A 12,680-nucleotide genomic window follows, 5' to 3' on the forward strand; every position below is an offset into this window, starting at 1 on the left:
ACAAAGAAGTCCATGTAGTATCTGAGTTTGTGGAATCAAGTCGTATTAAATATGCTTTTCCACCTCTCTGCTACCTGGTGTCCAAATAAAGGCTACACGGGGAAGCCAACTCCTGCTGTGCCACCTAAAACGAAAGGATCTAAGAGAGCCAATGGCTGCCTTCTGTCGGTCTTAGCACTGGCATGTATGTGGTGTGTGGGAGACGGCACCCATAGGCCCAACCATAGGCACCCAAGAAGCAACTGAACCTGCCTATGCCAGGGAGTTTTTAGGTGACTGACAGGGAAAAAAAAATCACTTATTTGCTGTTTACACTTTGACCACTGAAGGTGACTGTCAAAATTTTAGGCACACTGAGAAACTCTACAAAGCTCTGATTTGATCAGATTCCCACTAATGTCAAGAGGCCAGGAGAGCTTTAAGAAACCACTAGTGCGGTTTGGCATACACCAACGCTGCCCTGCAGCCTTGTTGGGGGGTAGGGAGAACAGCAACTGAAGCAAGGGACCAGGAACAGACAGGGTGATAAGGAGCCATCACAGGGAGCTCTGTTGAAAGTGACACCCCCCCTACTACTGAGGGACAGTGAAGTCAGTCACTTTTTGCTTCTGATTTTTTTTTTTCACCATCAAAAATTTTTTTTTGTTTTGTTTTTTAGTTTTTTTGAGACAGGGTTTTTCTGTAGCTTTGGAGCCTGTCCTGGAACTTACTCTGTTGACCAGGCTGGCCTCGAACTCAGAGATCCGCCTGCCTCTGCCTCACGAGTGCTAGGATTAAAGGCATGCGCCAGCATTGCCTGGCACTCACCATCAAAATTTAGTACGAAGCAGAATGGCCTTCTCTTCACCCCTGGGGACTCTAGGCCTGACCACACTGGTAAATGCAGAACCTTGAGAGTTTGCAGTGCCAGGAAGGAAACAGACAGGCTACTTAGAAAAGTAGTCCAAGAGTTCCATCAGAGAGCTGTGGTCCCAAAGGGACAGCTGATGTGCTACAGAGGGGCCGGCAGCAGCTGAAGGAAGGACCGGGAACACTGGCCTCACCAGGGAGCAGCACCTGGACACAGCAAAGCCGTGTGATGGGCTACAGGCCCCACGACGACTCTGCACGAGCATAAGGCTGGACAGACAGGCTCTGTTCCCTAAGAGCACTGACTACTCATTTTAACGTCCTGAAGTCAAGTTGGCTGCTCACAGAGTTAACAGAAGGACGGAAATGACTTCAGAACCGTGCTCCTGGGCCTCGCACAAAGCTTTTCTCGTGCGTTTATCATAAAGGAGGAATGGGTTAATGCTCATGGATGGCACACGTGAGGGACTCTAACACCTAACCCAGCAGCACTTGCTATACTGCATTCTAAGACATCTCCCCAGGACTGCCCATAACAGTACATTTAAGAGTAGAATGGCCTAGATGAGGGTGTTTCAACGGCAGTGTTCCCTGAATGCAAATCACGGTAGACAGAAAATGAATGGTCAGAGCAAGGCTACCTCATTGTAGAACAAGACTGCTTTATTCTAAAGGTAGCTTCAAAAGGAGCAAAACAGCCTTCTTATTAGACATTCTTGTCAATGACAGCTCTGCTTTCTGTGGAATGTCACTGCAAGCTCACAGGCTTCCCTTCCCTGGTCACTCACACTTATCTGAGGGACTACAATCATTTCCTCACTGTTCCAAGCTTTCACTCTATCCAGAAGGAATCCCACACAAACTCCTCCATGTGCCTGTCTTCTCCTTCCACCAATCAGTGGGGCAGGTCTTGACTAGGCAGCTGGTGATTGGTAAAAAGGATCAAGTCCCTCTGTGGGAGGGGCTGACCGAGCAGCAGTATGGGTTCAGTGAGGGAGTTGTGCTAGGAGGAGCCCGACTCAGGGTACTGTGGTGCTGCCACCTCATCTCTGTGACTCATTATCTGTTTGCACACCCATGGAAACTGCCCTCTGCAGTCCAGGGCAGGCAGCCTTGGTATTTTGAGCTCAGTAAGGAGTGTCTCGCACCTGCAATACCAAGCATTTGCCGAACCCTGGTCACTTTTCCAAGGGTTAAAAATATATGAACTAACTGACCTTACCCTTGAAGCAATTACTTTGATTGCCTTTAATCCCAGCACTCAGGAGGCAGAGGCAGGCGGATCTCTGCGAGTTCGAGGCCAGCCTGGTCTACAAGAACTAGTTCCAGGAAAGGCTCCAAGGCTACAGAGAAACCCTGTCTTGGAAACAAAACAAAACAAACAAACAAACAAAACCCCCCCAAAAAACCACTATTTCCATTCTGTGCCTTTAATATCCCTCCCCTATACATTTTTAGTATCTATAAAATGACTTTCATGTTTCCAAGGTGTTACAATGGGTTTCGTCTTGGGAACTGTTCCTGACACATTCCTCTTGGCACCTGCCCCCCTTCTCTGAAGATGGTGATAAATTCCCTGTGGCCTTTGCACAGACAGTAGTGTCTGTGCGGCACCCAGCAGTCAGTGGGGGGAAACACTTGCAGCACAAGCCTGACAGGCCAGACTCCACCCCGGAACCCACTCGGTGGAAAGAGAGAACTGGCGCAAGTTGTCCTCTGGCTGCCACGAATGAATGCACCCTAGCTGTGGCCCCCACAGCTACAGTGGTTGTACGGTCTCTTAGCTCTGGACTGTTCTGGAGGCAACACGCAGCAGGCATCCTGCTTGCAGAAAGGAGCCCTTCCCTAGCCAGAGCTCCACGTGCAGCCGGGGGGGGGGGGGGGGTGATCACCGAGTCAAGCTAGCAGGTGGCTTTCTCTCACTCTCCTGGGCACAGACTGGTGTGTTAAGACCAATCTGTGTTTCAAAGGAGACTCAGTTTACAGTGCTTTACAGACTTGCGGGCTTCCTCACTAACATCTCTGGGTGTGTGATTGTGATGTCAGAAGATCTGGGTTCACTGACTCGGGAACCGGAATGTCTAGTGAAAAATGTGTACCGGAGCCCTGGTGGGGCCAGAGCTGGATCCTTCTTCCGAGTCCAGCCCTGCCCCAGAGCCCTGATGCGGCCCCTTCAGAGCTGGATCCCCCTTCCAAACCCAGCCCCTGCCCCAGAGCGCCCTGATGGGGCCACTTCAGAGCTGGTTCCCTCTTTCAAGTCCATCCCTGCCTTCACTTTGTGTTTTCTCCAGGTTCTCCCTTACCTTGCCCTATATGCCAAGCTAGAAGTCCAAGCTGGATATGGTTATTTCTCTCTCTCTCTCTCTCTTTTTTTTTTTTTTTTTGAGACAGGGTTTCACGTAGCCCAGGCTGACCTGGAAATCCACATACAGGATGACCTCAAACATACAACTCTCTTGCCTCCATTTCCACTTCACAAATACTGCGATTACAGGCATATACCACCATGCCTGGCTCTCAGGTTTTTTGTTGTTTTTTTTTTTCAAAATCACAGAAATCCTGGTCATCCCCAAACCAGTTTTATATGCTAATAGTAAAACAAGTTTTGATTATGACCACAGAGATGCTATTTGGCAGCTCTGCCTTCCAGGGACAGAAAGTCTCAGCCATCTGTTTCTGCTGAGGCATCAGCTGCTCCTGAGCTTCCTGACCCAGGTCGACAGTGGCTGTGAGACTTTCATGGAGGTCTATCCTCAGGCAGCCAAGGGAGAGAGGTCCACGCCGAGGGAACTCACTTAACTGCCGGTAACCTAGTCATGCCAAGTCCATTTCCACACGGTTCACAGATCCTGAAAAGGGCAGTTTGCAGTGCTCAGATATTTCAATTCTAAGTTGAATTAAATGCACTGCCTACAAGCATCTTCTATTTTTTTTTTTTCCAAAATGATGAGCGATGCACAGCCACATTTCCCCAAGCACAGCAGAAGACTGTTGTGTGTGTATTGTCAGGAGCCAAAAGTAAATGGGGACTCTGACCCCTTTGTTCCCAGTTATCAGTCTGAAGTCTTGTGAAGTAAGCAGCACCCAGGAGCCACACAGAGAGCAGGGATCCCAGCAGGGAGAAGGAGAAAGAGAGAGAATGAGTGCAGGGATCCCGTCACAGAGCAGTCCACAGTCCAGTCGATTTTTAGGGATCTCTGATGTCTGATTTCTTCAGAACCTCGAGCAAGCCTGGCTTTTCTTCTCCCCTCATATCTAGTTCACCAAACACCGCCTCTCTGGAGCAGGCTGATGCCGAGGGCGCCAAGACTTGAGCAGTAGAGCTGGATGGCAGTGTTCACAGTGAAATGCATGCTGTAGTTAGTGGTAGGGTACATGCCCATCACTCAATCTCTAGGCCCATCCCTACCGTCATGAAAAAGGATCAGACTTGCCCTGAACTGTGGCTCAGTGGTACAACACTCTCAGAGCATGCTTGGACTCTGGCTTCAATCTCTAGCAACACCAAAATGTAAAAACAACAAAAAGGTGAAAACAACTTCAGTGGAGGGCGCTTTGGGAAGGGTTCCTGTAGCTGACCTATCTGTGGCCAGAGTCGCCCCATCTTAGGTTCAGAGGTCATCGGGTAAAAAGAAGGAAGCTCTGACACTCTCACCCCTAAATGTCCTCCTTACAGCCAGGACGGATGGAAGGAGAGCACTCGACAAGCCTGGGTCACATAGCTCCCACTTTAAATACCCTACCTTGATGGCCTCTTGCTGACTTCTCTGTCTTACAAAATCTGACCAAGGACACAGACAACACAGGCAGACTGCCATTTACTTCTTAGGTAAGCATGACGAAAAATTTTAACTACTGGCCAAAAGTGTGTGTGTGTGTGGAGGGGAATCTATTTTCACAAAGATACAAGCAAAAACTAAGAGCAAACATACTTTTTAAGCTAGAGCCCTTTATATGATGATCCAGACATTTGCCTGCTTTGTGGAAGCTACGTTTTAAGTCACAGAACAAAGGTTATAGAAACAGGACCCTGCTCTGACAGCCAGTGTCTCCCTGGCTGTGGCACTAGGTCCCCATCACTTTCAGGAGCACGATGGGAGGGGAAATGGGGAAGCCCCCTCACTGTGCTCCACTCATTTATAGGCACCTGCTGCCCATGCTTGGCAAGGAGCCTTGGACAAAGAACACCCAGGAGAAGAGGAAACACCAGGACTTTTCAGTAGGAAACAGCAGCAGAGTCAGGCACCGGCCACTGTCAGGGCAGATGCCACCTGCCCGTTTCTGTGCGTCCCCTTGTGTCTAGCGACTCGGCTTCTCATCTATAAAGTAGAGCGAATTACAGCGTCCAGTCCCTGGGCTATTGTCTAAGTGATTTAACACACCAGTAAACACACACAAGTGACTGAGCTTTCAGAGAACAGGTGGGGGTCTAAACAGATATGATATGCAGACAGCGGGTGCTGGCAGACCTTCCTCACCAGCTGGTGGTTGACATGGACAGCGTAGCTGGGCTTAGCCAAGAAGTGGCGGTGTTCACCTTTAATCCCAGAACTCTGGAGGCAGAAGCAGGTTAGTTTCTGAGATCGAGGCCCACCTAGTCTACTGAGTGAGTTCCATGACAGTTAGGGTTATACAGAGAAACTCTGTCTTGAAAAACCAAAAAGCAAAAAGAAAGGTTAAGACATGTAGCTTGCTGGGCAGTGGTGGCATAAGCCTTTAATCCCAGCACTTGTGAGGCAGAGACAGGCAGATCTCTGCGTTTGGGGCCAGCCTGTTCTGCAGAGAGAACTCCAAAAGCTACAGAGAAACCCTGTCTTAAAACACCGAAAAAAGAAAAAGAAAAAAAAAAGAAAAACAAAGGCAAGTACAGTTGCCACCACTTCCCAGACACTAGAGGGATTTAGCATGTAACATCGCTCTGCTTTGGGCACAGTGGCTGTTTGGCCCGTGCTTCACTGGCCTTTCCCTCAGCACTTCAGTAGCTCTGGGGACAAGAAGAAAGCCAGGGCCAGTAGGCTCAGTTGACCCCTGGAGGAAAACTGTTCTGACTAGGATCAGACTTGCTTCAGGAACCTCACCTCTCTTGGATGTTTGACCTAAACTGCAAAGGAGTGACATCTGAATGCTACTCTAATTCACAAGGAGGACACCAGGCCCCTCCAGGAACGTATCTTTTACCTTCTGTTTATCTTGCCCTTCCATCCCTCTCTATAGCTGCCGCTCTTGCCAGTCCTTCTGACTCCACTGTCCGGAGGACAAGCTATTCTCTGGGCTGGGGAAAGGGTACAAGATCGAGGATCTGACATCAGATCCCCAGCACCCACAAAAACAGCCAGGCTCGTGGTGCACAGCTACAGTCTCAGGAACTGGTAGCAGGGGGAGAGGTAGAAGAATCCCAGCCACATGCTCACTGGCCAGCTAGTCAGGCCACTCAGTGAGCCTTAGGCTCAATGACAGACCCTGTCTCAAACATGAACTCAAAGAGTGACAGGAAAATACCAGACGCTAGGCTTTGGCCCTTGTGCTGGCTAGTCTTATGTCAATTTGCACAAGCCAGAGTTATATGAGAGGAGAGAACATGAATTAAGAAAATGCTTATATAAGATCGGCTTTTAGGTTGGCCTGTAAGACATTTTATTAATTAATGATTGATGTGGGGAGGTCTACTCCATTGTGGTGCCATCCCTGGGCTGGTGGTCCTGGGTTCTATAAGAAAGCATGCTGGTCCGGTAGCAGTTGTGCATGCCTTTAATCCCAGCACTCTGGAGGCAGAAGCAGGCAGATCTCTGTGAGTTTGAGGCCAGCCTGATCTATAGAGCTAGTTCCAGGGCAGCCAGGGTTGCTACAGAGAGGCCTTGTCTCAAAAAAACACAAACAAAAGAAAGAAAGGAAGGAAGGAAGAAAAGAAGGAAGCAAGCAAGCAAGCAGGCTGAGCAAGTCAGTAAGCAGCACCCCATGGCCTCTGCATCATCAGCTTCTGCCTCCAGATTTCTGTGCTGGTTGAGTTCCTGTCCTGACTTCCTCCAATGATGAACAACAATCTGCAAGTATAAGCCACATAAATAAAGCCTTTCCAGGGCTGGAGAGATGGCTCAGTGGTTAAGAGCATTGCCGGCTCTTCCAAAGGTCCTGAGTTCAATTCCCAGCAACCACATGGTGGCTCACAACCATCTGTAATGAGATCTGATGCTCTCTTCTGGCCTGCAGGCAGACACACAACAGAATATTGTATACATAATAAATAAATAAATAAATAAATAAATAAATAAATAAATGAATGAATGAATGAATAAATAAATAAATAAAGCCTTTCCTCCCCAACTTGCTTTTGGTCATAGTGTTTCAGCACAGCAAAAGTAACCCTAACCAAGATAGCCCTTGCTACACCACGCCACGCCACGCCACACCACACCACATTACACCACACACACCTTCTTTAGAGAGTTTCTGCCTGTGATGGTGAGAAGGTATCAGCAGTGACCACACCCCACGTGGCTTACACTGACAGGAACCACATGCTCTCGGATACCACAGAAGGAAGAAGTAGCAGGAATAAGAAGAAAACCTGAGTGCAAAGTTACCTGGCCTGCTCATGAAGTCACAGCGGCCCAAGCCCGCGATGTCTACCCTCTTCATGAAGAGCACCATGCTGGTCAGGTTGGCTTCCTGCATTTCTGCTGGCTTAAGCGGCCTCATGTCTTTGGAGGCAAATTCTTCAGTGTACAGACAGAAAAGTTTTCCTAAAAGAAGTCAAGGGAAATGGCTTCAGTGTTGCTGTGACATACATCTCGGAAGGACTTCACACTGCTTGCTCCTGTGCCTACCACACTACCTGAGGGAGAAGACCCAAGAAGCTGCTTGCGGGTCTCCGCTTGGCTTTGGCTGATGGGCTGCAGGACGAGGGAGTTGGCTCTGATTCGGGGGTTGTATACCTTTAACAGAAACACAGCATGTTAGCTCCTGGAAATGCAGGAGCAGCCACCCGCCTCTTTCCAAGGTGCCTGCCCCGCAGTGCGCCACCACAGAAATGCTGTCAGGCTCTTTTCCTTCGGTGTCTGCCAGTCACCGTGAGGTGGAAACTGTGAGAGCCTTGACCTCTATAAGCTGCCTGTGTCCACTGCACCTCTGGAATATGGAACCTCAGTGTCACCAGCCACAGTACTGAACTGCTGAGGTTTGGGCATACCCTCCCCACCCAATGCCACACCAAAGAGGGTTTCTAATCAACAGGGCTGTAATGCTTTGATGTTTTGTTTAGACGGAGTGTTACCTCAGTGGGCCCACTTTTATGACACATCCTGGGATTTCCTGGGGAATGTACCTATTACAAATGCCACACAGACGTAATAGCTACACATGCGTGTGCTTTGAAAGGGCAAGTGACAGCTTGGGCTCTAGGAATGATGAAGACTGACTCTAATGAGTCAGGCATGGCGATGTGCAACTAGGATCCCAGCACTGGGAGGTTGAGACGGAACCTTAAGTTCAAGGCCAGCTAGGCTATGTGGCTGGCAAGAGCCTGGTTCAAAAGAGACTGACTCTTTCTTTCAAGGGAGTCTTCATATCTGCCGGGACACCAAGGTGTCACAATAAACAAGGCCATTCAGGAAGTGCAGTTTTCTCAAGGGATAAAATCTGGTAGTTTCCTCTCTGTCTCAAAAGGGTTTTTTTGGTTATTGTTGCTTTTTTTTTAGTTCTAGTGTCTTTGGAGCTTAAGAAACAATATCTTTATTTTTCAAATCTAAAGATAATGATAAACATATTTTGTATGAAGCTATTTCATTTATAATTTATTTATCTTTAAATTATTTTATTTGTTTGTTTGTTTTTTGAGACAGGGTTTCTCTGTGTAGCCCTAGCTTTTCTGGAACTCACTCTGTAGACCAGGCTTGTCTCAAACTCACAGAGACCTGCCAGCCTCTGCATTCCAAGTTGCTGGGATTAAAGGCATGCACCATCACCTCCCAGTTTTGTTTTTTTTTTTAAAGATTTATTTGTTCTATGTACAGAGTTCTGTATGCTTGCAGGCCAGAAGATGGCACCAGACCTCATTTTGGATGGTTGTGAGAGCCATCATGTGGTTGCTGGGAATTGAACTCAGGACTTTTGGAAAAGCAAGCAGTGCTCTTAACCTCTGAGCCATTTCTCTAGCCCTCCACCTCCCAGTTTTAATAATTTATTTTCTTTCTTTTGCTCTTTCTTTCTTCCTTGAGACAGGGTTTCTCTGTGTAACAGCCTGGCTGCCCTGGACTCACAGAGCTCTGCCTGCCCTTGCCTCCCAAGTGCTGGAACTAAAGGTGTACGCCATTACCATCATGACTAGCAATAATTTCTTTTCTAAAATATTTAGATTTAAAAAATTTTGTTCAATTAGTCAGTATTTGCAAAAGTTAGTCAATTCACTTGAAGCTAATTTCCCTGAAGTAATATGCTAATTGTGCTGATAAACAGATAATCAATCACACATCATGCACCAGAGAAGCTTCAGAAGCCCAACAATGTACTATGCCAGGAGTTTACCTAAAGACACAAGGGGCTGGGCATTGGGCTAGCATGTGGGAGGCCCTGGGTTTAATCCCCAGTTAAAAGGAAGAAGGAAAAGAAGGGTGGGAGAAAAGAGATGAGCAGGCGGTAGACGGGAACCAAGACCTTTATGCTAACATTTGGCCTTTCCTCAAACCTCTGTACTGCAATTCATTTCTTCAAGAATACCAATATGCTAAGGAGACACAGCCAAGACTTTAACTGGTGGCTGCAACCACTCTGTGCACGTCTGATCAAATAAAGAAAACCTTGGGTCACCGTGCACCCTCGTTTTCTGGCCACTGGTGTGTAGCAGGAACCCAAGTGGGTGCTGGTGCTGGTGCTGGCTGGCCAACTCTAGCCCCTGGGATGATAATTACCTGTCTTCTCTCCACACCAACGTCGATAACAAATTTGACCGTGTGGCTCCAGATCAGAGATTCCCCACAGCTGGTGGTCAGCACCACCCTTCTCTGGTCTGCTTGGCATCTTTTCTCAGTTTCATCCACCGGCCTGAACAGGTTGCATTTCTCTTTGGGATACAAAGGAATGACCACCAGCTCGCCCAGGTCTGGGTTTAAGTTGGAACCTTCCTGACACACAATTTCATATGTTTTTTCAATATCCTAAAGTGAAAAAAAAATAAACATCCATGAGAATAAAGAACAATACTTCAGAACAGAAATATCCCAGAATTCAATAATGTTTTAGGTAATAATGCACACGGGGAAAGAAACATTTATGCTGTTGCCTTAAATGAAGAAAGGGGATATAATCTTTCTTTGGGCAAGTTAAATGTGATTTGTACACAATTTCATTGCTTTTAGTTCAGAATGGCTTTCCTCTCAGGAAATGTCCTACCTGCCTCTAGGCCTTCGTTCTATATTTTTCCAACTTGATGCCATTACCAACAGATACATTACCGTGAGCGGAAAAATCAAACTCCCCCTCACATTAGTGGGTGTGGCTCACTGTTCCTTGAGCCAGTGGAGCTAAACATTGCTTAACATCATCTAGAATTTCTAAAAAGTGTATCATCAGCCAGGTGTGCTGGCTCGTGCCTGTATTCCCAAGGCTCAGTGGGGCTGAGGCAGGAGGATTGCTGCGTGGACTACAGTGTGAAACTTCACCTCAAAAAACTAAAATAAAACAGAAAGGTGCATACAAATGCATGACTGGGATCCTCACCTGGTCCACCTTAGAAATCATTTGACCCATGTGTACAGGAAGTGGTGGCAGGAAGCAGTCCTTGCATTTATAGGCATTTGGAACAGTCTGCTCAAATACACATCAAACACTGGGGAGTAACAGAACCACCTGCCATGAAATGACTGACAAGCAAAGAGCAGTGCCTGAAGGTGAAGGATTTTAGTCTCCATATTTCTCAAATCCCAGCTAGTTTTTGAAAACGGATGTAACTTAGTCTGAGTCCTTTTAGAGTTTCAGAATTTCTGTCTTCGTGTGTGTGTGTGTGTGTGTGTGTGTGTTGTTTTGTTTATAAGACAGGGTTTTTCTGTGTAGCCCTGGCTGTCCAGGAACTCACTCTGTAGACCAGGCTGGCCTTGAACTCACAGAGGTCCTCTTGCCTCTGCAACCCTGGTGCTGGGATTAAAGGCATTCACTACCATGCTGGCCAAAATGTCTGTCTTTGAAAGTGTAAAGCAAGCCACCATATGGGAAGCTCACCTAGCTTATCAGAGTCAGAGTTCAAAGTCGGTTTCCTGTGACCTCTGCAGTTTTTAAGGCTCTATCTATTCCCTTCTTCCTGTTTCTAGCCCATGATGCCCTCCTTTCTACATCGTTTGTAGAGTGGCTCTCATCACCTCGAGGGCTTTGGAGTATAGATCTGCCTTGGAGAGGGATCAGAGGCCTCTGGGAGCTGGGGTGAGCTGCTCCCAGGAGGCCTGTTCTCACTGCCCTCTCCAGCAATACACCGCTTAGCTGGACAAAATCTTTTTATTTTTAAACTAGAAAAACCACACAACTCTTTACATCCTAAATAATGAAGAATTTGTTAATTTGGATAATAAGAGCAAACTATTTCTTGTTGATGCTTGGGAGATGGGGCAGGACGACTGAGAGGTTGTTGGCTTCCTGTCTAAAAGAAGAAATGAACAATCCAGGTCCCTCACTTCATTTACCACACACATTTTCTTAGACAACCTCAGTGGGGACACCCACGTTCCCCCAGCTTCAGGCAGACGTCGCTAACTCTCAACAGAGAACATGGAAAAGGAGATTCAGTGCCAGAAGCCCACTTAGGAGCAATTTTTTACCATCTGGTAACTAAGTTGATTTTTGTTTTGTTTTGCTTTTTGAGACAGGGTCTCATCATGTAACTCTAGCTGACCTCCCGGAAATCTGCCTGCTTCTGGTTGGTAAAATTTTCTTATGTTGAATTCTGGACACACATCTGAGAGTGTGCACGCAGACAGAGGCACACGCACCATTGCTGAAGGAGAAATGAAGGAAATGGTCAGCGGGAAAAGGCAGAGGTGATAGAAATGGATTCTACGTACAGCTCCCACCCGAGCACAGCTGACATATCACATGTAAGGCCATAAGCTTCAAAAATTACAAAATGCAATGCTGGAATATGCATCTGGTGCTTCAAGCATTCATTTCCTCGGTTCCCTTTCCCTTTTTAGACAGGGTCTCTCTACACAGTCCTGGCTATCCTGGAGTTCACCATGTGACCGGCACGGTGACGCTGCCCCTGCCTCTCCACCATGCTCAGCTTTTCTCTTGGTAGAGTTTGCAGAACTTTGCTGTGACTGACGGTTGCAACACTGTGGAGCCCATGCCACCCACTGAAAGGGAGTATTAAACATCTACCTAGGCTTTGAGACTAAAGAAGTCTGTAGCCACATAGACCATTTCCCAGGAAACTCCAACCCTTGCACACCCGCCTGCTGGTCTTTACAGTGACCACATACTGTGAACTCAATGGCTGGAAGCAGGCAGGGGTCTCAGTCTGGCAGGTACTGAATCACAGGGAGGCCTGAGTATTATGGGATCAGTTCACAGCAGGTGTGGGGCTGAATCAGCAGCTGAAGTATATGTGACGCACCTAGCAAGAGCGCACAGAGTACTCCTAAAACCAAACGGTCAGTGGACATGCCTGCAATTTGAATTCAATTTCGGTCACCTATGCCTGTTTTATATGGTACTGAAGGACCACAGTTGTTTTTTGTTTTTGTTTTGTTTTTTTAAGATTTACTTATTTATTTAGTATACAGTGTTCTGCCTGTATGCATGCCCACAGGCCAGAAGAGGGCAAATCTCATTACAGATGGTTGTGAGCCACC

The 12,680-nt window shown here is 47.3% G+C and overlaps 1 protein-coding gene across 1 annotated transcript in view; it reads right to left on the reverse strand.

Moving 5' to 3' along the window:
- Window positions 1–12,680, reverse strand: part of Dhx32 (DEAH-box helicase 32 (putative)) — a 51,931-nt gene that overhangs the window by 5,361 nt on the left and 33,890 nt on the right. Inside the window, exons 5-7 of the mRNA XM_005351411.3 lie at window positions 9,753–9,998; window positions 7,682–7,781; window positions 7,431–7,589 (exon numbers count right to left, since the gene is read on the reverse strand). Coding sequence (XP_005351468.1) covers window positions 7,431–7,589; window positions 7,682–7,781; window positions 9,753–9,998 — 505 coding nt within the window. The remainder of the gene's footprint in view (window positions 1–7,430; window positions 7,590–7,681; window positions 7,782–9,752; window positions 9,999–12,680) is intronic.

This window comes from Microtus ochrogaster, chromosome 8 (genome assembly GCF_000317375.1).
Source record: "Microtus ochrogaster isolate Prairie Vole_2 chromosome 8, MicOch1.0, whole genome shotgun sequence".
Taxonomy (NCBI): Eukaryota; Metazoa; Chordata; class Mammalia; order Rodentia; family Cricetidae; genus Microtus; species Microtus ochrogaster.